Source organism: Botryllus schlosseri, chromosome 5 (genome assembly GCF_051294905.1).
Source record: "Botryllus schlosseri isolate E-star chromosome 5, Bs_hap1, whole genome shotgun sequence".
NCBI classification, from domain to species: domain Eukaryota; kingdom Metazoa; phylum Chordata; class Ascidiacea; order Stolidobranchia; family Styelidae; genus Botryllus; species Botryllus schlosseri.
Window position 1 is genome coordinate 4,353,625 of NC_137240.1, and position 27,072 is coordinate 4,380,696.

General features: G+C 39.6%; 1 protein-coding gene across 2 annotated transcripts; it reads left to right on the forward strand.

The window, feature by feature from the left end:
- The first annotated feature begins 1,171 nt into the window (after window positions 1-1,171).
- LOC145438668 (uncharacterized) lies at window positions 1,172-23,529 on the forward strand. 2 transcript variants are annotated; one of them, XM_080316021.1, is made up of 10 exons: window positions 1,172-2,552; window positions 2,611-3,102; window positions 3,203-3,300; window positions 5,058-5,283; window positions 8,487-8,851; window positions 12,466-12,555; window positions 15,163-16,070; window positions 16,810-16,874; window positions 20,040-20,234; window positions 21,481-23,529. In XM_080316021.1, the coding sequence occupies exons 2-10, from the start codon at window positions 3,071-3,073 to the stop codon at window positions 21,686-21,688; spliced, it is 2,187 nt and encodes a 728-aa protein (XP_080172147.1). In that variant the 5' UTR covers window positions 1,172-2,552; window positions 2,611-3,070; the 3' UTR covers window positions 21,689-23,529. The 2 variants fall into 2 exon arrangements, with proteins under 2 accessions (XP_080172147.1, XP_080172148.1); XM_080316022.1 differs by having other exon boundaries at window positions 1,172-3,102.
- Window positions 23,530-27,072: the final 3,543 nt, after the last annotated feature.

Here is a 27,072-nt window from a genome sequence, read left to right on the forward strand (position 1 = left end):
ATTCTGTGTTTATTGTAAGCCTCAATTGTTACTGTTCGATGTTACGTCGTTAGCGTTGGCGTTATAGTTAGGTACGAACGTACGATATGTTTTCAGTTTATGTGGTACGCAACAGTGGCAGTGCAACACGATGCTCCTAATGCTTACCTCGAAATGAATGAATACAACTACCACTTACTGTACTGTAACATATAATTTTGGTTTTCCTTATACTGCTATATACCGGTACCATGATCCACAAATTGAATCCCAGACCACTTACAGCCAGATGATATGGCCAATCGGCCTGCATGGAATCGGTGTCTTGTGCTTATTTTTTCATAATCTTTCATTAAATTACTCAAACATGGAGAATCATCGCTGCTCACCTGATATATCAGGCAAAACGTACCGAGATTCTAGTAGGGCCAATTGGCACAGATGGCACAATTGAATTCACCATATAATATGACCTGTGAGTTGTCAATTGCGTGAAGTTAACAATTTCGGCGCTACTTCGTTTTACGATCATGACAAGCCAGTGTTCCCCCATGACACCAACAAATGTTTTCCATGAACACGAACAAAAATTTATAAACGTCAAAATAAGTTGTTTTTTCCTTGGGAGAGACGGATTAGGGTTGGCGGAGGGGTATATTAGGGTTACGTGAGGAGAGGGGAGATATTAGGGTTGGGGGAGAGGGGATGTTAGGGTTAGGTTAGGTTTATGATTAGGGTTAGGTTAGGATTAGGGTTGAGGGAGAGGGTGATGTTAGGGGAGGCGGGATATTAGGGTTGGGGAGAGGGGACTATATTAGGGTTGGGGAAGAGGGGGATGTTAGGGTTGGATATCATATCCCTACCCCTCTTCTCCAACCCTAATATCTCCCCAACCCTAACATCCCCCTCTCTCCAACCCTATATCCCGCCTCCCCTAACCCTAATATCCCACCTCCCCTAATCCTAACCTAACCCTCATCGTAACCCTAACCCCTAACCCTAATATCCCACCTCCCCTAACCCTAATCCTAACCTAACCCTAATCATAACACTAACCCCTAACCCTAATATTCCACCTCCCCTAACCCTAATATCCCACCTCCCCCAACCCTAATATCCCACCTCCCCCAACCCTAATATACCATCCTCCCCTAACCCTAATATCCCACCTCCCCCAACCCTAATATCCCACCTCCCCCAACCCTAATATCCCACCTCCCCTAACCCTAATATCCCACCTCCCCTAACCCTAATATCAATATATCCAAAGGCAAAAAACAAACAATTTATTTCGACGTTTATAAATTTTTGTTTGTGTTCATGGGAAACATTTGTTGGTGTCATGGGGGAACACTGGCTTGTCATGATCGTAAAACGAAGAAGCGCCACAATTTCATTATAAGGGTAATATCATTTGTCATTTTACCTACCAATCAAGATTCTTGGCCAATTTGCCACAGGTCTCTAATTAGGTCTCTAATTGCCGATTCTAGCAAGATTCCATTGTCATGAATCATGAGTGTATTTGCAAATTGAAACTGTGCAAGTGTGCAACGAAACCTTACGCAGCTATAGCTTGCTATTCACCGTGAGAGGATGGCATTAAAACCATGTTTATTTGTATTATAATTTTTAATTATAGTATCGTAGTAATGACCTAATCAGACAGCCGCTCTGAACACCTTTGTTGCAGCAGCAGCATGGATTTGTTGTACTTCAGCTAGCACCGAGCTTTGCTCCAAACATTGCGGAAATCGTAGTGATTGTTTTGTAATATTTGTGTACATTTGTACAATCTTCCGTCTGCCAGCTCCAGTAATTTCAAACATTTGAAATCAATTCTCTTCTGTCAACCTAATACAATATGGAATCATCGTATGTGCAATGTCTTTCTCGTTTAAAGCACATAATCGTCCTCTAGCTTGCAATTAACGTTGATCAAGGCCTATGTCGATTCGGGAAGAATTACCCGATAGGCAGATTAATTCGTAATCAATATTTGTTCGAAAAGTAAGTTGATTGATGAGCAGAATGATCAAAGAACTTATAACAGAAGAAGCTTTGAGATCTTCCACTAACGAAGAGTTGGAATCTTTGCATTGAATTTTCTCAGAACTATGAGATGTGATATAGGACATTTCTATTATCGCCGAACGGCAGGCTATGTCATATTTGAAAGGTAGGAGGTTGGGTCAGGAAATTGTGTCTTGCGACCCAAATTCGGGCCATTGAACTTTTCAGTATTAGCCATGGAGCATTTACAGTTCTCCGTAAATTCAAGTATCCCATATTGCATATCAATGAACTTCAGCTGACTATGTGATTGCGCTGAATATATCTGGATAATGGCACTATAATCCAACTAAAATCACTCTCGAATTTAAATATCGGTGTTATGATGTAATATCAACATCATACTCGTAGTATCAAGCCATCTGCCCAGACTTTAGTTGGGGTTCAGAAGTGTTTATTTGCCCATAGGCCTACCTTGATTTTGGTACCGTTTCCACGTGCTGAATGTCACACCATTCTGTTCAAGACCATGGCTATTGCTCTGCTCATTTAAATGTACCGTAGAGTGTTTCCTGCAGAATTACACACAAGTAATTGTGCCAAAAAGTATTTTAAGAGCTTCTTGGAGGTATACAGAACAGTATACAATTGAATAATGTATTCATGCTGGTGACGTCATATATGGTGATACGATTGTTTATATACAATGTTCTTTCCAATTCTCCTCTAGTTGCTGATGATTACCCATAAAGAATGTCAGCCGATAATATTTGGGTATATTTCAATATGAATAGGCCCATATATTATTCAATTGTATATCAAAAATTTTATGTGAACGATTGGTATAATAAATAATGCTAATAGTGCAGTTGCAGTATTGTGTCATTCTTTCTGTCATTTTGTACAACATTTCTCATATACTCGAATTCCTTTTTTGTTGTTATTCGGCTCTGTAGCTAATAGATTGAGAGACTCGTTGATGGCAGACAATCAACGGTGAAACGAAGGCTCTGCGCTATTTTGTAAAGTTGGATACTGGCAACACAAGAACTTCGAATAAACTTGGGGTGTACATGAGATGACAATGGTGGTGCAGCATTTGGAAAATAGGTGGGTACATTATTTCTAATGATTGCCCTTTTTTGCTAATCTGTAATGCTTCTCGGAGAAGCAAATCAATTCATATAAGGTAAAGTACCGATATTTTCAGGCTGGCGTTGAACTCAGTTCATCCAAATGATCAGCTGCACGAATTCCAGATCGTTCATGCCCTCATAACCCAGTGCCGAAAGCAAGGCTCTTGCGGAGGTGAGAATTGTTTTACAATACCAAGGCTTTTTATATATAATAATAATCAATTACTATTGTATATATCATTATGAATATTGGATAGTTAAAACCGAGCATTGAAATCAAAGCTGTCGGGCAGTTAGTAGTAATAATTCCAAATGTAGCAGTGATGAAGATTACTGTTAAAAATAACTATGCCTTGGCGACGTCCGCAGACTGTGCTCTGGTAACAATGCCTCCAGCTAGAATGAGGTTCACTAATTGCTTGGTTGCCTGTGGAATATCAGCACAATGCTATACTCATGACTCAGGAATGTGAAGCAATAACAAATTGGCCTGTGATCTGTTGCTGATATGCTGTTACAGTCCTTGACTGATAATTAACATCAATGGCTATTAATGAAAATCAGCTGAACTCGTAGTTGTGTATGACGGTTAATTTTCAATTTATAATCACTTCACCTTGAAATTAGTATTGATTTATGAAATGGAAATGTAAGAAGTCGAAGCACTTGGCCTATATTTTAATTGACTTTATTCCGTCTCTAAGTTTGTTGCTGTTGCAGTGATCTTCCATGACGGTCTTTTGAAGTACGGTTTTAGTTGTAATTAGTAAATTCACATGGTAGATATCTGCTGGTGGTGATCACATTGTCTGGTGTTATCATGTTACAGAATATTACGATTTGAATGGGGTCGTGTTGTTCCTACACGGGGTAAACTATCAATTTTATTGGACACTATTGTTTTGTATCCATTTGATCTTCAAGGTGGGACGAATAGCCTAATGACATCATTGTATGGGATAAAACACTCCTTCAAGAGTTACCTTCCATCTAACTTGAATATTATTCAAAAGAGTGATCAAAATTCTTTGTTTTTTGTTTTATTTGCCTGAAAAGCTATAGGCCTATAAGAGATCTTACTCAATGACTAACATAATATACAGGGCCCCTTTCAACCAACACTCCCAAGTCCATCTAAATATTTATTTCTGTGACCATAATTCTGCCTTATTAATAATCTTGCATTTATGGGGGTTTTAACATCTTCATTCAACCTATTCTGACGCTGTATTGATGTTTAGTCCTAGTTGGACATGAACAACATTCATCTCAATATTTTACACAATAAATATGTGACCCATTGCAATGGATTGAACTAGACTTCACATTTTCTGTAGTGTATGAACTGGTATATCTACGTAAATGGCAGGAGTTGGTTGTTTCGAAAGTGAATTATTCGGTAACTAATCTTTGAATCATTGATAATGATGTACACAGTTTCCAACTTCTGATTTGTTATTTCTTTTGGTGGGCATGCTGTTCAAAATGAAGATTATATCCACTTGTATTTTTTATGCTAACGCACATTATTGTAGTATTTGTATTATGGAATCACATTACTAAGACTGTGACTGAACAAATATTTCCCATGATAGCTTGACTGGTTTTATTTTTGTCATTATGGTGTGATTTGGCACCAGAAGGTAGTATCACTGACTAAGCTCTGATAGTCATAACCTACTTACATAAGCCATCTGAAATTTTGTATATGCCAAAGTGGAACTCTCAGTATGGTAGTATTTTATGTGCCTGTATGATTCTAGCACAGTTGTCATTTATAGACATAACCACTATTGCGGTTTTTGGCGTGAACGTGCAGGGCAGTGGTGTCTTTTATGAATACAAATGACAACGCCGTTAGCTGAACATTGATCTAATACAGTTGATCGCAGTGTTTCCATATCTAATGTTAGAAAACTCTTTATTTAGAGTCCGATAATGACGGATTCGAAAGTTCCGATTCGACACCTCCGCATGATCTCAAAGATAAATCAGCGGGAGCGGGTCGAAATGACAAGACTTCTTTTGTGCACACAATCCGTCAAACGTTCAACGCACTCGCCCAAGCCACCAATCCCTCGTTGTGCGCTAAGCAGAACACGGCTCAGCCCGTTACGATTGCGTCTACAGTTAAAAATATCATCTCGCAGTTCAGGTAGGATCTATTTGGTTATTGTACCTTTTCTCGACTTGATATGTGGTAGCTTGTCACTTGCTTGGGGTCATGTGTTGCTCAATGCATTAAAGTGTTGTGACTTCTTAATGTTGTGTTCGGGTGCAGTGTGTCATCCATTAGTGTAGCATTTCGGAACGTTGTCAGCAATGCATTTGTTCTTATCACTATCATCCACTCATGGACCTTGAACCTCCTAGCAGTCCTAGCTGCCGTAGAGTGGAGATTTTCGATGAATGTATCCGTGCAATGCATGCTGACAAATTATGCGATACAGATTACAGAAACCATGCAAGTAGACAAATGTATCATCACGTGATGGTAAAGTTTGATGCGTAGTGACAGGTTTTTGGATCAATTTAAAGTAAACTTCAAGTTATCAGATGTAAAAAATACACGTGGAACTTCAAAATATTCGTATACTTGGAAATCTAAAATTTCAACTCGGGCCATGTTTGAGACCCCTGCTTTAGACAGACCCGCATAGTACAATACAGGGGAGGGGGGTTGTTGGAGGTGGGGTGTGTTATAGCACAGGGAAAAAACTAGGCTAGTGTGTTGATCCATTCAGACAGTGCTGTGTTAGTGTGTGTGTTTTCTTATTATAAAACTAGAAATGAAACAACATTGTTTGCATTAGCGCCACACAAGTTAGGTATCAAGAAACTTCTAATCATATTATAGGCAATCTCCCATAATGTGGTTCATTCAGGTATATCTGAGATTCCTAGTAGCACGATGCTGCTGTATGTGAACTTTGTGCCTGTTTTAAAAAGTTTGGTAAATTGCGCTCATGAGCGCTAGTCGTTGCTAGGTGGTTAAAATGACCTGGGGATTTTCATAAAAATTATGCGGACATGAAAATCAGTATTGTGCTACACTGTAGTGATAGATGGTTCACTAGTCAACATTGAACAATGTTCAACGATCATCGAACAGTTTTAACAATAAATCATTGTTGCCATGTATTAGTGTCAAATCTTGGCACTTAGCTTCAATAACAAGGACGATAAAATGACAGTTTAACTTTTCACAGTGAAGTGTCTTCAATTTTCACACAATATTGAGAGAGAATGATTTGCGAGCTATATTCAGTTTTCAGGCATTGAGTTGAAACGAGCTCATTGACTGATAATGATGTTTTGACGCAATGTCGTGTGATCTTATTTGCTTGAAGTCATTTGTTTTTTACATTTTTATTCTTTAAATCCTTGCTAATTGCTGAAATAATGCATGGATTACTTACTTTTACTTTGTAGATATGGAACAGTCACATGCTTCATGGCATCTGTTTGTGCCATCCTTTTGAGATTTTGCAGTATCAAACCCCACAACATAATATTCTTGTAATCAATCTTTTGTTGATTTAGTGACATGTAGCAATAGCAATCAATACGCCGATAATTCATCCTTGTAGAGCATGATAGTGTCATCACATTCACATGAACCAAATGGAACAGAGTTGGTGACTAGTACTTTGATGGTATCAGAATTATTGGTCACAGAATTTTCAAATTGACCCAACACAAGGAAGTCAATGCAATTAAGGCATTTCATTACTCAGTCTCTCTGAGTCAAGTCTATTTAAACATTTGGGCATTTTATAGGTTGAATTTTTCTGAAAATATGTTAGGCTGTTACTGAGATCTGGACCTTTTAGTGCCAACACTGATTGACCATCATCCTACAGCTTATGCCTTATTACGTACTAATGTAGCATACTTCAAGTGATTCTATTAACGAGGTATTTCATTCAATAACTGGAGTGTTGATGATATATGGTAGACCGGGGCCTACGATGTTCGTAGGCCCCGGGTAGACTAATAGTAACTTCTCTTTTATTGTTAACTCTTGATATCCAGTATGAAAAACAAAGTGTAAATTTTCAAATTATGTTGTTCACACCATGCGCTTTCTTAAATATATTCTGTGAAATATATATGGTTCTGATCAACTGGAAAGGATTCAGTGTCCATAGTTGGTGATTGTAATGACTACACCGCGTGTCGCCTCATTTGCTTAATCACAGTTACTCGCAGAGCTCTTGATCAAGTTTTCAAGTCTGGTAATCTACCTTGAGCCTTTCTCTCAGGGGACGTATTGATTTTTGCAAACCTGCCGTGAATTTCAGAAGGGCTGTTATTTGTGTACAGTCAGTAGGCCGTTCTTCTCTCTTAGTTGCATGTTTTTTTGAAGCTGTAAATATAGGCCTTCGGTTAGTTTCCATGAAAACGCTGCGTTGGATAAAACTGAAAGAGACTACTTCCCATATTCTTCGTATATATTTTTTTTGCTTACAGACATCTTCAAATATACTTCATAATAGGTACCTGATTTATGATGTAATGATCAGAGCCTGACCTGATCGGATTTTTATACGATACCGATGAATCCAATAACTATCACCTTCACCGATATTCCCGATTATTCAAAAGACATGGCATCTAGCTTCAAAGCCTTTATTTGAAAAAATAAAACTTCAGAGCATTTATTTGAAAAGCTTTATAGCAGGGTTGCAATGACTCGAGTCATGTCTCAACTCGAGTCATGTCTCGACTCGAATCGCAATTTTACTTGACTCAAGACAATTTTTTAAAGATGTAAAATGACTCGACTCGAGTCAATTTTTGTATTGACTCGAACCAAGTCATATGACTCGAGACTAGGACGGCCAATACAGACATTTCATTGTAATTTCGAAGAATAGTAAAGTCACCATACTATTGGTATTTCGTCCATCAGTCCTGATACTTGGAAAATACGGCCAGAAACTCTTAGGACTCAGGAAAATGACGATATTATGAATGCGAACTGAACAGTGAACATAATGACGCTAGTCACAACACTTTGACTCGGACCCGACCCTCTACTCGGTGACTTATACTCGGACTTGACTCGATGGAGAATTCAAATTGACTCGACTTGACTAGAGTCAAAACTATAAAAGTGAGACTCGGAACCTTGTGACTTGGTGCTATGCATGGAGATGAAATACACTTGGAAGGTTACATCTGATTTCCAGTGTATGCTATATGAAATAGAACACTATTCCCAGTCTAGCAGTTTCGGATTATAGTTCTCTGACTCCCTACTATCATTCTATGACGTCATGAAAATTGCCAATATCCATGATGCCCGAAAGTCGTACACCGATATTTATTTCAATGGTTCATCTTTTATTACAGCCGTCAAACATGCCACACAGCGTTGAACTTGTCGAATCCCCAGCCGTATATCATTTCCAAGTCGAACGCCCCTCAAAATGAATCGCCACCCCGTAGGGAGTCGCCGACCGTTGTCGACAGACCCATCGTCGAGCCTTCGACGTCTCGAAAGCCCGTCCTGGCAAAAACTGAAATCAAATCGGCTACCGTTGTGAAGCAAAAAAACATTTCAAACGTTGTCTCGACGAAGCCTAAAACAAGAGTGGTCCGGGCCAGATACGGCAACAGTATAGCGAGACACGGATCCGCGCCACCGCAATTTGAGCAAGGCGGATGTAAAACTGTAAAGAAAACAGCGTCGGTCAAAAGAAGCAAAAGTGATGCAGGTATTTTATCATATCAATGTCATTTTTTATCGTAATATGAAATGGACTGCAAGGAACTAGGTCGGTAAATAACTACATAACATCATCACTAGGGCAATTTTTTGCAACTTCCGCAGCTTTTTTTACAGCTTACGGCAGCTTCACAGCTCCGAATTTATGTGGTATGATGTTTTAAACCAGGGGTCGCCAACTCAAAACGGGTCGCGGCCACTTTTCAAATTTCGTAGAGGCCGCGGGCCGCAAGAATGCGATATTGAGACAAAATGCCACAAAGTTTAGCTGCCACGCTTTTGAAACTTTACGCCAGCACAACGGTGTGCTCCCTAACGTTAGCGACTGCCATAGTCACCACAAAAGAAGCCATACTTTATAGAAGTAGTACAAATACAACAAGAAATATGACAATCAATTCCATCTTATTTTAACCTATGAGCTGCGCACGATAGCTGACAACGCTTTTCGTCTACTAAGCGCCAAGGAATCAATATTTGGGGTAGGCGAGACATGTTAATATAGCTGAATGACTGTCTCCTCCTAAAGCTTGATCTTATGGGAAAGCCCTAAGCTGTAGGGATGGTGTGAACCTCTGAAAGGTTCAGGTTCGTGTGAACACGAACCTTTTTAAAAGGTTCTGTGTGAACGCGAACGTGAACTTCATGACATCACGTGACGTCATATTGCTAATTCCAACCTTATATTTCAGTGAAGTGATAGCCTATACACTATGCCTAGCGTCGATTTGGGCCACATAATGCCACAATGCTGCAGTAATATTGACGTTCTAAACGTCGCTAAATATATCAACTGAGACAATCAAATACTATAATAATCCCTTAAAATCAATGTCTTCCGTCGCTTTGCCAACAATTTCAACGAGGACTTACAAGGGTATAAGCTTACGGCCTAGCTGCCAGCACCATGTATAGAGTGGCCTGTCGTTAAAATGCAATAAATTTCAACCAAAGATGTTAAAATGAAGTGAAAATTAAAATATATGAAAAGGGTTCACAGTGCAGAACCTACAAAGGTTCGTTTGTGAACGTGAACCTCTAAATTTCCGAGGCTCACACACAGAACACGAACGTGAACCTCACGTTCACACCATCCCTACTAAGCTGTTTTCTAAGCGTCTTGGTGACCCCTGTTTTGAACTGTTCGTAGGAATTTTATATTGCTGTTTTTTTCTATTTCTCATGCAAATTTTCACTGCAACTTTTATCGAATGTTGCGCAGTAAACTCAATATCAAGAAATAGCTTGTTGCTGTAGGCCTAATAGTGTTTTTTCATTTCGTTTGCTAGAGCGGAGTAGACTTTGAGATAATTTTTTAATCAAATTTGTAAAAAATCAAGTTTTTGTGAAATTTTCATATTTTTCGGCCATGTTTTTGTTTGTCACACTGATTCAAAGTTAACCATGGCCAAGATATACGAATAAAAGTGAAAACTTCGCATGGAGTTAATTTTCTCGAAATGTGAAAAATGCACCTAAACTACTTTGATTTTACAGAGGCAATACAATACGTCTTGGTGTCATGTAGGTCAGTGATCTCAAACTCTATGTCGAAGTCAAAACTTAGGATTGTGTAGGCCTACTGTTTTTTAATTTTGATCGAATACAAAACCGCTTTTACGTATTTGCTTTGGCGCGAGTATCGGTTCACAGCTATGCTTAACACATTACTGCAACTCGAACTGCTGGCGTGAAAGTCGACTCCTGATTTTCGCGGAGGTGTGAAATTCGTGATAACAGCCTAATTGTACGGCGCGCTGTCTTAAACCTGCAATAGCGTCAGTTCGTGTCTGATGTGGTTCTGTTAATTTAAAAAATAAATTTAGCGTTCTCTTTTCTTGTCTGTGGTGTGAAAAACGTATTTTTATGTGATTATGTATTATGACCGCTTGGAGAATTAGAAAATTTTCAGTTTTTCCAAATTAGATTAGAATTAAAATTATAGTTACATAGGTTTTCCAAATTATATTCAAATTTCCAAAAACTTGGAAATTGAAAGTTGAGTTCATATCAAATCAGAGTGCATTATCATAAGTATGACAACGGCTGTGTCTGTACAGCAAGTTTGGCTCGTTTTGTGCTATTCAGATCTCCAGTATGAATCTCAGGAAAACCAGGAATTAGATTGGAATTAAAATTAGAGCATCGAAACATTTCACAGATTACATTATAATTAGATTACCACCATTTCGCTCAAATCACTCTAAATAGACAACCAGAATTATCTAGTTGTCCAAGTCTGCGTGTTGACTGTTCAGTGTTCGCCGATTAGACGCCCAGAATGAAGCATTCGTGGAGTTGACTCACAAGTAATTCAGGTATTCGATTCCTTTTCGTCAGCCCGCATTGTCAATATCGGATGTGCTTGTTCCGGAAGGACAGACGCGCAATAAATCATGACTCTTGGAGGCGACAAATTGATGGCAAAGCTATTTTCTTTGTGTGCCTTCAAGCTGTATTGACTGCCACAGGAAAAGGGCTGTGAATAATTAATAAGGTTTTATTCAAGCTTGGTTCAAGTTACCAGATTCGACAAAGACTTGGCAGTTCCCAATGTAAATACACTGCTGCGACTGTTTCCCATACTTTGATTGATAGCATGGACATAGTTTTTAATTTCATTTCATTTCAAAGACTGTTGAATTATGTATTCACATTGAAATGAACTAGAATATTTTGGGCTTACACTCGTCAGGGGTAATCGTCAGCAACTAGTAGAGAATTGGAAAGAACCTAGTATATATATTAACAATCGTATCACTAAATATGACGTCACCATATTACTCTTTTAACACCCTCCTGATAAATGTTATCAGATATATTTTTAGATATATATTTTTTTATTTCAATCAGTTTCAATTTTCAATAAGCAGTACTGACAACTATGGCAAGTTTTTGTTGCAGACAAATCCATGGAAAGTTGCATTTATTTTTCACAAAGTTCCACTAGAAATTTGCATTTGTGGACAAGTTCCTTGAAATTAATGGGGTATGAGATATTCGAATCGATCCGTATCCAAGGCACTGTAGCAAAACTCAGTGTAGGTGACTTCAAAAAAGTCGATAGCATGAAAAAATTGACTCAGCGAAAAAGTAATTTTTGGCGGCCTACCCTGAAGGCACGTCGAATCAGAAAGGACCTCGACGACAGTGAAATATTCAAACGATCTATTTACATATAGTGCCAAATATTTCCAGTAAAAAGTTGCAATTAAAGTTTTATAAAAAATCGTAAAAGGGTTGCATGAAAAAAATTGGGAAAAAAAATCCTCCAAACAGCTGAAAACAACGTGCTACATAACTTTTGAGTATTTACGAAGCTGCCGGAAGCTGTAAAATAAAGTTGCAAAAACTTGCCCTACTGATGACGCTGTAACACGGTCCAACATTTTAACCGAGTAAGACATTTTTGGGCAAGAGATCACCTCTCAACAGTCTTGTGGCAACAATGTGTATTATGATGAATGATGATGTGTCTTTAGATACGTAGACTAAACAATATATGTGTGATTTCAAATTTTATAGTTTAGGAACAGTATCATGGGTCATCGTTATTTTGAGTTCTGGACTCTTGTTTCGAATTGGGTGACATTTCTGGTTCAGATTGTTATGGAGCTCGTGCGAAGCAAAATAGACGTAGAATTGACTCGAACGTACAAACAAAGGTGCTGCACTTTGAAAAATGCCGCAAAGGTGAGTGTGTTGTTACGTCAAAGGCTACTATAAGGACACTTGGCACGTATGAGGATTGAGGAACATAGTTTTTTACTGTCAATGCTTATATGCTTTTCAATCTTTCTGATAACCATCCACACTTCTATTTTTGCGAAACTATCGTCCGCACTGTAAACCAGCCGCATCTGATTACAGTAAGACAGAGTTGATTTGAACGTGGGCAACTTAGGTCGCGAGCAGTAAAATATTTAAATGGTAATTGATGGAAAAGTGTCCCCATTTCTTTCATCTTTATAAAAGTCGGATTAATTTCACAACCACATAAACTTGACCCGTCTTACAACCAAACATTGATAGCGTGCGAGGCATAGATTCAAAAGTCGGCAGCAGAGGCCTCTAAGTAGTCTCCATCCATGGCAAAAATCTTAGCAACCCGCCTTGGATCAACATAAGAAAATGCGATGTCTAAAGTTACCCCATCATGTTTTATCAGAACGGGGTAAATTCGGACAGTGTGAAATGTGATTTTAGAGCTCTTGAAAGTAGCTGCTTCATCTGATTCAAATTACATTTATTATTCATAATAATAAAGTACCTATTCGTGACCATGAAGATTTTGAATTAGTTGATTCTAATCTTTTCTCCATAACCCCAGAAAAACGCCCAACCTACTCCCTCTGCACTCTAGCATTTTAAAGATACAATGCGAAATTGTGAAAAATGTGCTTCAAAGTATCCTCGTTTTGATGTCAACTAATGCATTAACGCCGGTTTAGAAAATATCAACAATTTTCATACGCACCACGTTTGTCATTCGCACTGCAATATTTTTCATCCGCACAAGAGTTTACCATCCCACTCATATAACAACACTTCTGGCACAATAGTACGCGGACTTGTTAGTTGGTGTCGAATGTTAATGATCAATGATATATAATAAAACAATAAGATATCATCATTCATTTTTTCGCTACTGATAGTGATTTAAGGATGCTAGGTTGATTGTGTCTCGTAAACGGACGTACATCATGTCGATTTATAGTAAAAAAAAATTCAATAAAAATAGCAAATGTGTTTTTGTGCCAATATATTACTGTGAAGCATGTGCAGAATTTTCAAAGGCTACACTTAGTGATCAGTTATGATATAAACCCTTGGACACCTCGCATGGTGGTTTCTCAGCCTTCTAATTTTGATCCATTACGGTCGTGCGCCTTTGATACAATATCAATCTCCTGCATTGGGTGAGTCGTGAGAGAAATGCATGTGCGATTGGCTTCATAAAAGGGTGATCCCATGTTTGTTTTGGATGAAGGATTACAACAGGCCTTGCCACCGGGGTATATGTTACATGAAATGTTTACATTGTTGTAATCTCTTTCGGAGTATTTTTAGCAGTTATTTATTTCGAAAGTCACGTGCTTCTTTGCACATACGGTAACTGAATTTGAGAGTCCGTCATGCTTTTCTCATGAAATTTCCAATTCCACGTTACGCTTTAGTGAAGCACTCATTAAGTTGTATCACCTTAAGTTCACTTTCACACCTTGGCTTAACCACAATGGCCATGCTTTGTTTGAGACTTGTTAACACAGTCTACGAATTTGTCACCATGGCATCCTCAGTCAATATTTGGATTTCAAGATCTGTTTTTTCAATGTGTGTTCTTTTGTGATGTTTATATATGAGTCAGAGAGTATTCAATGGTCTCAAATTGACAATAAATATCTACCTAATGTCCTATACGGGATTATTTTGGTTTTGTTACACATCTGAACGCGACATTGTAACTATATAGATTAGGTTATGACTTATGAGGTATCAAATCGGTGTTACGGCGTCTAGAAAATGGTGACTTGAGTTGAAAGGGACACACATCCTTGCTGATTCAAATTTGCATCTTTGTTCTATTGAAAAGTAAGTTTGTCGAGATGTCATCTACTGTAATAAAAAGATATTTAATATATAGCCTATAATATAATATAAGCCTATGCTTCAGACCAGTGTGTTATATTAGTCATGAATATTTGGACTTTTCTTTAAATTCATAGAGTAGCCTACTCTACTTGTACCAACGTATTGGTGATTCTTGACTATGCACATTAGTTCTAGAAATTTGCTGGTGTTTAATCCAAAGCCAACTTGATTTTGGCTGTAATGTTGATGACAAATCCTATATTGCTATATACATTGGTACCGTAGTCAATGTGTAGTGTAGTTCACTTTGTTCAAATCATTTTTATTAGGGCCGGACAAAATAGAGTACCAGTACATCCAGACTGGTATCAGTTGTTGTTTTCGCCAATAAGCGTGTGACAGAAGCGTTTCTTGCCTAGAATAATAATTAAGTATAGTAATTAAACAGAAATTTGTGGCGGACGTTGCCACCAATTCCACTCTGGGGTGCATGAGTGACGTGATTCCGAATTGAATATTAGGCTTCAAGTCTAGTTTCACTCGTTACAACGTCTCAATAACAAATATGTAGCCTAGCTCTTATGCGACCACAAGAAATGTAATTGGAAGGGGCATATAATTTCAATCATCTTTCACTACTCGAATTGAATGATTGTGCCCAGCTCCAGTGTCAACAGTTGCCTAGCTCATTTGATTTCATATTCACAGCGTCAATGTGCGTCGAATGCTGTCGAAGAAGCCTAGAGGAAGAACTGTCGGAAACTCCGCATCCTAACCGCAGTCCGACTGCTTCGCGGGCAGACTCAATCATACCCAAACAAGAATCCTTCATGGGAGCCCTGTCCTACCACAAGCCCTCGATTATATCGAGAAACAGTGCCTCGTCGTCTGCCGGGTCTTCCGATGAATTAGGCGCAGATACTTTGAATAATAATGACTCGGACAATGCGGATAATAGGCCGAAAGCAATCGCTTGTCCTGGTGGCACATATTTTCCTGCTACAGTTCAAGGCGTAGCCGGCTTTAAAGACACAGACACAGAATGTGCCGCTAAAGACATTGACGCTTGCGATACGTCCAGGGATTTTGACATTCGTCCTGGCGACAGTGGTGTGGAACTAGGCGTAAATAGTCAGGATGTAGTGTCATGCGATAAACACGATGTAAAAAGTCAAGGACACCACTGTATCGCGGACATGTCTATAAAATGCGATATGTCTTTAACTAAGTCGCTGACATTGTCAAGTAATACTGATTACGACACCAAATCTGGGTGGGACATATCACAGCCGGACAGTACGAATTTATACACGATACTGTGTGGCCGGGACACTACAGACATTGTTGATGATTTACCTGGGACTTACGATGACTCGTCTGATAACGCGGACAGCTGCGAGTCGAGCTCGAGCGAGTCGGTGATTTCGCCACGGCGGAGCTATCTGGCGCGTGGCGGTCCGGCAAAGGTGACGCCTGTCCGGCGCGCGCGCAGCACGAGGTATGAGAGAATGAGGAGGAGATTGAAGAAATTGATTTCGAGGTCTAAGCCGTGCGTTGAGATTGTGCGGCAGGAAGAGTTTGCAACGCAGGCGGAAAGGGAAGAGCAATTTTTATCGGTAGGTGTTTGTTTTTTGTAGAATATTTTTATTGGTAGGTGTTTTTCAAGAATTTGGTAGGCCTGTGTGATTAGGCTGGTCGAAATCAAATGCTTGAGTGATTCGATTTTGATTTTGAGAATTTCAAATGTGTACCTTTATGCGACCTCAAAAAGTTCTACATCTCATTAACATTATTTGGTGTTTTTCTGACCATTATGTATTTTATCACACTTTGTGACCAAGCACTGTAACTTGATGATGACGTCACAGATACGTCATTTCCACTAATGTGCGTAGCGCGATTGTGAGATTACTAGTCTCTCGAGTTCTCTATCGAGTATAGGTTGGTAATAGTTACCATATAAACTAATAGTCCGAATACTATGGTTGCGATTCAATCCTGCTTTTCATGTGAATTCATGTCTGGTCCCGCCATGTTGTCCGAAAAGAATTTACATTTTATACGCCTACATCTATTGATCCTGGCTCTTACAGTCTTCACGGAGCCCACCATATTGCCACACCTGTTGTCGTAATTGAATCCAAATTCACAACATGCACACCACCCTAATTTCAATCCATTAAATTCCCGAATTGTGAAGATGTCTACTGAAGTGGTACCGCCACCATGTTGAACTTGTGCTGTGTTTTTGTAATGAAGCTGAAAACAGAAAGCAGCTTTTTTGGTTTCTCGACGTCGAGAACAGATGTGGTGTAATGCTTGTGTTAACTGTTCTTTGTTTTCTTCATTTAACAGTCACTGAAGGTAACTACGCCAAATTTTATGCTGACAAAGGGAACGGCTTCATTTGACGCGATGAGGTAAATTTGAGTGTTTTTATTTGTATCTTACAGTGACAGTGTAACCCTGTTACACTCTAATGAGAGTCTTCTATGGGCCAATTTTCTGTCGTGCCTGTCGCATTGCCATGCACCATGTCAGCAGGTCATCAGTTGAGCTTTGTGTAGTGCAGGGGCGGGCAACTTCTCCAGTCGGCGGGCCGGATATAGGAAAATTAAGTGCTTGGCGGGCCGGATTGCACATTATTTTCCCATTCATCCACATATAGGCTACAATGAATAAATCGTATTAAATAAATGTATTTTAACGACAGCAATGTCACTTCAAAGCCATTACCTGCCGATAATGACGAAGACAATGTGAATTTGAGAATAGCATCGTCATACAGGCACCACCATGTCTGCTTCTATCTGATCAATCAACACACGGTGCAATCCCTAATTAATATTTCAAGGCGTTCGATAACCCCGGTACCCCTAATTTACGAAGATATCAATTCATTAGGGTGGAGTAGGTGATGAGATAACGTCGTGGTTCAACTGTGTGGCCAGATTATTCTCGGTATTGAATTCATGAGGTCCGCGTCCTCTACGAAATTTGAAAAGTGGCCTGCGACCCGTTTTGAGTTGGCGACCCCTGGTATAAGCGGTGTCTTACTAGGGTTACCATGCGTCCTCTTTTAAGAGGATTTGTCCTCTTTTTTGACTTTTATGAAAGTGTCCTCGTAGGACGCCCAAATGTCCTCTTTTTGGAGAATTTTGGTTAAATACATGGCAAAGTCGACTGAGATACAGTAAATTAGCACTGAAGTAACGCTCCAGCGGTTACTTCGGGAGATGAGCCGGAAAGTTGACCTTTTATTTAGTCCACCAACTGGTAATGTGAAAGGAAAAACTGTATTTTGGGCGCTCGGCGAGAAAGTTGACCTTTCTTTTTTTAGTATACCGACCACGAAGTGGGAAAAATTTACCATTTCTCCGGATTTTCCTCCGGTTTTGTAAGTCTGAAAATTTTAAAAAAGTGTCCTCTTTTCAGATTTCCAAAATATGGAAACCCTACGTCTTACAAAAGCCTAGAAGTGTGCCGTGGTGCAATAAGTCGGCGGTTACGGAATGAATAATAAGAAATATCAGCCAGGTGTAAATTACCATTGTAGTCGACAAACACCATGATTACCACAAACGACATTATGGTTGAGTACATCGTAAATGCCGATAATGCAAATCTTCTCGCTTCGGCAAACTTACGCGTAACCTCCACTCTCGCACTCTGCGCATACAAGTATATCATAACATACAGTCACTAAATTTGGAGGTAGTCAGCAAGTAGTGGGAAAGCTCGGCAGACTGGGGCCGCGGGCCACATTATCATGTTAGACGGAAAACTCTCCGCGGGCCGGACAAAATCCCTTCGCGGGCCGGATCCGGCCCGCGGGCTGTATGTTGCCCACCCCTGGTGTAGTGCATTTGGAATATATATGTGGATCATGGACATTGTCCACGCCTGTGTAGGCTCTGACACCCAGACTACTGTTGTTTTTAGCTTTAGCGTGTTTGACCATCAATATTTTAGGTAACATATAACCTCTATTGCTCGAAATTGAGATGTGAAATTATAAACATAATCATTTGTGTTGCAGACTTAAATGCTCTCAGATAATAACAATTTTCCTATGCTTTTGGAAAATAGGGGAACACTTGTCGTCAAACTGTTCATGCTGTGTATAGGAGCCGGTGGAGTCCACGCGTAATCTACTTAGTCTCCCCAGCTACATTAAACAGATCTCCTCTCTGGAGTCCTGTATCTGTATGATGATCATTGCAGACTTGTCAAACAAATCACTATCAAATCCCTAAAGTCGCGCTTGATAATATCCGCACGGTATGACGCTAAATCCCTGGGATGGACATGTCACATGAGCATGCGTTTGATGTTTCTCAACTCGGTAATGGTTCAATTTAACAATGTAGACACTGCTCAATTACAAGAAGTTGTGAATTTCAACGAGGAAAGTTACAGCTGAAAGTAGAAAACCTGCGGTCTGAAAATTGTTGAAGTGGCAGGGCTGTAATGACTCGAGTCACGACTCGACTTGAGTCTTGCTTATGATCACTTGGGTTGTTCAGATTTGAAAAATTGTCAGGAAATTTCGATGCTTGTGACCCAAATGATGGTTTAGTGCATAAAAACACTTATACGATCAATTTTGGTCATCTTCGTCGTAATCTTCTATCCCCGAAAGGCCCCCAAAGATGCACGGGGCAATTCTCCTTACTGCTTGATCTGTAGTGTTGACCATGTCACCGATTTATAGCTTTGGTGACGTTATCATTCGAAAACGGCCATGTAGAGACGAGATATTGCAATAAAATAGATATGTTTTCAAAATGTTATTTAAATGCAGTCCTGTAAAGGCCACTTGCATCTCAGTTTTGCTCAGCAAAACCTGTCTGTCATGCTCATGGGAATCATGTATTGGTTGCAGACATTCAGACATTCTTCTGCAACTAAATTGCAGTCTACCATAAAATAAGATAACTCGGTATTTTACAGATGATTTGAAGTTGAGAAAAGTATTACTGACATCACATAGGCTACCTTTGAATAATATCTTATGGCTGAAAACTAGCTGGGAATATCAGTATTTGTTCACGAATTGCAACCCAACGGCGCTTCTTCAATGTACGATCCAAATCAAGCCGATGTCTATGGTGCAACCAATACATGATTCCCATGAGCATGATGGACAGGTTGTACAGAGTGAAATCGACAAGCAGGTGGCCTTAATAGGACTGCATTCAAGTACGATTTTGAAAATATGACTTTTTTATTGCAATATATTATCTCTACACGGCCGTTTTCAACTGATAACGTCACAAAAGCTATAAACCGGTGTCGTGGTCAACATTACATATCCAGTAGTAAGGAGAATTGCCCCATGGATCTTTATGGGGTTTTCGGGGATAGAAGATCACGATGAAGATGACCAAAATTGCTTATAAAAGTGTTTTTATGTACTAAACCGTCATTTTGGTCACAAGCATCGAAGTTTCCTGACAATTTTTCAAATCTGAACAACCCTAATGATCACTATAATGTAAAGTGTAATATGCCTCGGGTATGTTTCCTGTGGCTGTGGCTAGGATATCATCATGTCTAATGTAAAAATTGCAATTGCTTTTTAGGCAGCAGCTTGCGATGCGTTTCGAGCCGCAACACGACATGATGCAACGCCTTCCAGACCACGTTCTGGTTCAAGTTTTCTCGCACTTGGACACGCGAACTCTGGCCACGCTGAAGTGCGTGTGCAAGGATTTTAATTTTCTTGTCAATTCTTACGACATCCGCGGAACCGACTCACTGTGGAACAAGGACGAAAGGTGAGGGGTTTCGTGATGATATCGGTGGTTTGAGGGCATGGGCTCTAAATATTTCGAGACACTGACGTGTGACCAATGATATTGAATGAGTGATTGGTGGTACAGAATTTGAATACAGCTTTCCAGTATCAACTCGAAGAACTTGGATATTATATTGGCAACTTGTAATGCGCCTTACCTCTCTTGTCCTCTGGGGGAGCTGTAACTGTAAATAATCACTTGCTCTACTTAACATTCGATGAATCTTTCTGCTGCTTTTCGATTTAACCACCTATTCAGTTGCTTATTCGGGGGGTGTTGGATCAGAACCCTGCTTTCAAGATTATATAAGCTATGATGAATATTGCTATTTATCAGTGTAATACGGTATTTAAAAAAAAAATAATATAGAGCACATAGTAGGCTACCTTCAAGTTATTTAAGGGGGTCACATCAATACATTACTATAGAATACTGTGCTACTGTGCACAAAATGAACTGTGCATCAACAATAGTGGTAAAAGAACAAAATTTGGGCTAGGGCGATTTTTTTTACCAAAAAAAGCGGAAGATTTTTCCTTAAAAAGTGAATGTTGTGTCATTTTTTTGCGTTGAAAAACTTCGCTTTGACAAAATGTTGCCCTCATGTATGTAAATTAGGCCTTTTCTCACATAATGTTAGAATTGTACTACTTTTCTTCATTTCTGGTTGAAAATGTCCGTCCTTACGGCGGTTGCTTGGCCTGGAAAAACTTGACTTCAAAAATGACAGATTTCCTCATGAAAAAAACTTTATTTTAACGAAATCTGGAGCTTCGAAGAATTTCCATAGTTCCAATTGTAAACAATTTTCACAAAATTTTGACTATTTTTTCCATGCCAAAAATAATCGCCCTAGTTCACGTTCGAGTAACTGTTAATTTTGGAGTTATAAAGTAACCTGCTCCACTGTCGTTTTTCATTGTTTCGCTGGCTCAAATGTCTGGCAACCCCATCATCGCCAGCGTCCGTGTACAATGTACTGTACATAGACGATCTGCCACTTAATCAATCGATACTAATATGTGACTGGGTATTCACACGTAATAGCTCGAAGGAAAGTTCGTGATAATCGTAAAGAGTTCATAAAGTTCGTAATGATGTTCACAATAATCCTGATACGCGCACATATCGTCTTCGCTCTTATCGCTGTCGTTGATTGAAGAATCCTTCTAGGTTATATATATAATCAACTAAATTATAACTTGATACAACCAAATACTCCCAGGTACATAGACGATCCTTGCCGATTCTGCCGCAAGACGTTCGCGCCCGGCGACGTGTCGATGTGCCGCTACCACGCCAAGTATTACCACTGCGATCTGCCGTACGGCCGGTCCTACTGGATGTGCTGCTTTCAAATCGAAAAGACCGCGCCCGGATGCAAGACGGGCATTCACGACAATCACTGGGCTTTGGTTCAGCAGGACTCGTGACTCGATAGTTAATAAGCTATCGCCGCTAATATCATTCATTGTGATGTCTTTACTAGGTCTGGGCCCAATAATTCGAGTTCTCTGATCTGAATCGAGTTCTAATGAGAGATGATTATGTCTAGTGCTGGAATTACACGCTCCTTGCCAACCAATTCTCAAACCAGAATTATAGTTTCGATGCTATTTTCAGCCTTGGACCCGCGATTTGCCACATCGCAGCATAAGAAACCTTTGGTGCAAAGCTACAAACTAGGGCTGTTCAAAATTATCTGTATCTTTCAGATTTCCCCGGCTATTAAATAAATTTGTTAGGTTGGCTGAAAATCCAAATATGACTCGATTCCGACAAGTAGCAGTGAAACTGTCAGAGTTGGAAAAATTTGAATTTACGGTACGATGAAAAAATCTTCTCAAATTTAACTGTCAAACCCTTGAAATTGTCAAGTACACTATAGTAAAAATACACAACGAATTTGGCTCAATTCCAACCGGTAAAGGCGAAGTTGTTGGAGTCGAAAATCCTGGATTTCATGAGAAATAGTATTTACTGTGGGTAATTGAAGAATTATTAATGAAAAACTCTGATAACTTCGCTTCTGCGGGCTGGAATGGAGTCAAATTTGTCTTGCATCGTTTTTGTAGACAACTTAACAATTTCATGGGGTAACCAGTGAAATTTTAACCAAAACATATTTTGGCAATAAATTCAAAATTTTCAAACTCTAATATCTTCACTTTTAGCCTAATTTGGTGTGCAACGTTTTTAGCCAAACTAACAATTTTAGCGAATAGCCGCGGAAATCGGACCAAAAAAAGTTAATTTTGAGCAATCCTACTCCAAATGTTAGTGAAAATGCTGTGAAGTCGTGATGGATCCGCGGCGTAATCGCAAAGTGCAATGAAACAGACATGATCGACACAGCACCAAGTTATCTTTGTGATGTAGAGCTGGCATTATCTTCTTTGTGGTACTTTGAAAGGTACATATTCAAAGATTCCTCGTCTTTCATACTGGAATTCTCGACTCAAAGCAGCCTAATAATACTCTATTCAAAATCGAATCACTCTGGTACTCGATTTTGCTCAGCCGTAGTCAATTTTTGAATAGTCCATCTTCTTCTGTTGAATGCTTGAACCGACTGGTGAAACGAAAACCTAGTACTTGCATATATCATGCAGCCTGTACCATCTCGTACATTAACAAGCACTTCTATTTCCCCGCTCAAAATTGAGATGACGCAATTTGTTTCCGGGGATATGGGATTATCAATCTTGTCATTCTAACGACTTCCCTGTTTCTTTTGTGATGTTCAAACCGCGTTTTCTGTATCATCTGCAATTATGAGTATAATTTAATTTCGAATTTCAACGTGTTATTTATGTGTCTCTTTGAGCTGTGTGCCGATATCCATTCTAGAAGTATATCGTTATCTGTCAATTTATTCTGTAACATCGATTATGTACTCTAGGTTCTACTAATTTGGTTGATTATTCTGGATATAATGTTCTGAAAAAGTATGTGTCACCAATGGCGGCTGTGCGACTCCACTGTTTCCGTGGCTTTACATTTTGCACGACTGAAGTACTGCTGGTCAAGTCTGGATTCCCGTTACGACCCTTACTGCCTATAGGTCGCGCGCGCGGAAAGAAGCAGTGTTTTGGCGTATTCTTAACGACCCGATCACCAGTTCATCAGTTGGCTCATATTGGTTCGCCTTTGATCCTATTTGTTGGCGATTCTTTTTGGTTTGCAGCTGACCACGTTCATGTCCTGTATTGGAGCACGCCTTGCATTGTATGCTTTATATTGAGTTTAATAAAGACTATTTCCGTTCCCAGAATATTTTGACGTACTGAAACTGAGTAGATTGCTGATGATGACGAATGGTCATGCGAGCGAAATAGACTGTATGTGTTCTGATGCAGTAGCCATAAAACTTATATGTGTTTCTTGATGTATGAAGTGACTATTCTGCTTAAGGTTCTGATGGCGGAGGCCAAAAGTCGTGTCATGCCAGCGCGTTATCGTGAACTTAACGGCAGCGTTGTTTTGGTCCATGCATTCCGGTAACTCAACGATGATTTTCTTAGTATGGCTATATCTATGTATGTTCGTGAAGTAGGGAGCCCCAAATCTTGAATCCTGCGTGGTTCAACGGCTGACACTTCGATTAAGTGCACATTGAAACGAGGCAATTAGCGTTTTATGCTATTGAACGGTGAATTCGCAGTTGTTTTCTTTTCATCTGGTTCGTTGTATCGATATTTTCGTCGTTTCGACACAACACAAGATTGCGATAAATGAAAAGATAGGAAGGTGTCAAAACGGGTTGTAACAGTCTTGCCTTAGACCAGTGGCTCCCAACCTTTTTCGACTCATCGCCCCCTTATAAAACATCGCCAACCCCACCCTCCCAATATTTACGGATTCGAAAAATAGGATATATATATATATATACGGGAAATTTATTCAATTAACTCTGATCGCTGGTGAATTGACTAAAAAAGGTCATTTATCCAAGTAGGTGCTCGGAAAACCGGCATCTTGCATATGTTCGGATTGTTCGATGCTCTATGCTCTATTTTGGATGTTAACTGTATACTGAGGCTATGCAATTACATACGCAATTCAACAGTTCTACGTATACGTGAACGATACAGCTATTTCTTGCGTTTATATTTATATATATATTTATATTATCTCTCAATCTGTATTTCAGACAGCTAGCAAAATGCAATGACGTAGCCTAATCATGCCTTATACTTTGAAAAGGCAACTTGACTTGAATTTTGACTTGACTCGTGACTTGACTTGACTTGACTCGAGTCACCTCCAAAAATCGAGTGACTTGACTCGAGTCACCTTTGAAAATCGAATGACTTGACTTGACTCGAGTCAAAATGTGCAATGACTCGTGACTCGAAGGTAATGACTTGATCCCAACACTGGCTTGTACCAGGCTATATAACGGCACATATTTTTTTTATTCAATACCATCCTTGGGTGGACTTCTTTTCAACTCAAATATACTCTACATAATTTATAGAGTTGAGGCCAATGATACCAGAGCCCAGGGGTGGCGAGCTACGGCCCGTGGGCCACATGCGGCCCGCAACACCGTTCTGTGCGGCCCGCAAGACTCTAAAGAAACTTTTTAATAACATTGATAAAATGCGTACTAAAAATCGAAATAATGCTGGGACTTGATTAAAGTATATTTCTTGTATATTTCACCATGATAATTCTAAGACAATGGTTCTTAAACTGGTGGGCGTGAAAGCATCAGAAGTGGGGCGCGAAGCTGAGCTCGCTTGAAAAAAATTTTCGCTCTTTGCGCGATTTACCAACAATTTCATAATTTTTGCTCTGTATTTAGTCTGAATTGAACAATAAAAATCTCTCATCCATGATCGTAACATTCCATGGCATCAAACTATCCGTTAGGTTTGCTAGCAACCTGGTTGCGTTTTGTGATATGACGTTAAAAGGGGCCGCAAAATCTTTCACCATTAAAAAGGGGGATGTCTTAAAAAGTTTGAGAACCACTGTTCTAAGGTAAATACTTCCTATATTATTTTTATGTTTAATTTCTGGCGCGACAGCCCGATCTCAAGCACCACACAGTTTGGAAGGTTTCAACTGCTAAAGATGGCAGAAATTCTAAACGAGATTGACGGAATTCGGATCACGAGTGGGATTTCAGATTGGCCACTCCAGTTTTAATTAATTCATTGATGTGCTTACAAAAACCGATTCGCACGTGTCTTATGTAGATTCGTCCTCTGTATGCGTAGAATTGGAGCATTTACATTTTCTCTGCACATAGTATAGAAGCGTGTTTGAAGTCAACATGATTATGATTCTGTGAGTATTGTGTGTCCTGGAACTATAGATAACTAACCTACGGTTAGTTATCTATACTGGAACTGAACCAAAAGTGAAATTAGTAAATCTATGAACAGATCGCTGCTCACAGGTTTAAATTTCAATCCTGTTCTAAGAATCGGGACAACCGACTTTCATTTCTATAGTTTTGACAAATTGGTTATTGAGGTCGACCAGCCTATGAAATTTCGCCACTATCTTTCTGACGCGTGTACGATATCATCAAAGCAATGTTTGGTTTGTTTTAAATGAGCACATATATTATCTCCATGTCCTCATTATATAATCAAATACCAATATTGCGTTTTAGTTTATAATCCCATTCTATATAGTGCGACCCGCGAATGGATTCAGATGTCGGATGCGGTCCGCGAGCTCAAAAGTTTGCCCACCCCTGCCATAGCCAAATCAAGCAAAATAGTTGGACTATAACTAGTCATGCAACAACAAACATGTCCAGTGCCCACACACACATACGCTGTATTTAGTAATTACCTGTGATGTTTTATCGCTCTAACGAGCTATTTGGAAGTCAAAATCCCGATTTACGGGCAATGTGTATGTACCGTCAAATTTGTAAGTTTGTGGTCAAATCGAAACGTGATTTCATGAAAACATTTGAGATATTATTTAATCTATTTTCTCGACGGTTGCGACCAAACATTCTTTTTTGGCTTGCTGCAGCTTAGATTATATTACACAGCAAGAAAAGTTGGAACATTCAAGTTTTGGAGCGTATGTCTCATAGGTCCGCAGGTCGTATTCATTTTCCAACCCACCGGATGGGAACCGATGATACGATCGAGCCACAAATTTTGAACGTTCATAAATATTTTTTTCAATTGGGGGATATTCAAGTAGCCTACATATCCGGTAGGTAGAGCTTGCATATCAAAGTGTTGAGCCAGCAAAAGATCTGCTCTTATCGGCTGAAGATTTGGGGGCCAGAGATCATTTTGCAATTCTTGATCCATCGGTACCACATCTCTTCTATATCTCACAGGAAGTTCTAACATTTTCTCCCCCAGTCACCTCCTTTGGTGTTTTTGCCCCCTTGTTTCTCAAAATCTCCTCCTGGGAGGCGTTAATCGCTGACGTTGGAAACTACTGCCCTAGACGCAGTTCCGAGGTCATGGGACTTGGTACAGGGATGTGTTATATTACAATTCGTGCCGAAAATATCGAAATTGGACATAATTGCGAAGGACGAAATATGTCTCGCGTCGGGTTTTGCGTCATCAACTGTAATTTAGCCAGTGGCGGCTCGTCCTATAGGGCAACTGGGGCATTGCCCCACCTAAAATTCTGTTCAATAACAATTTAACCATTTATAGACGCACAGCAATCAGTATATACCGAGATCACGGCGAAACCCGCATTATTCTTGTGCTTTCGCTAACAAATGCCCATATATAGCGAAGTCTCTGCGAAAATCGAATTCTCTTCTGTGTTTTCGCTTTGTGAATGCCTAGCCGGGGCTTGCCCCGGTAGCGCTCAT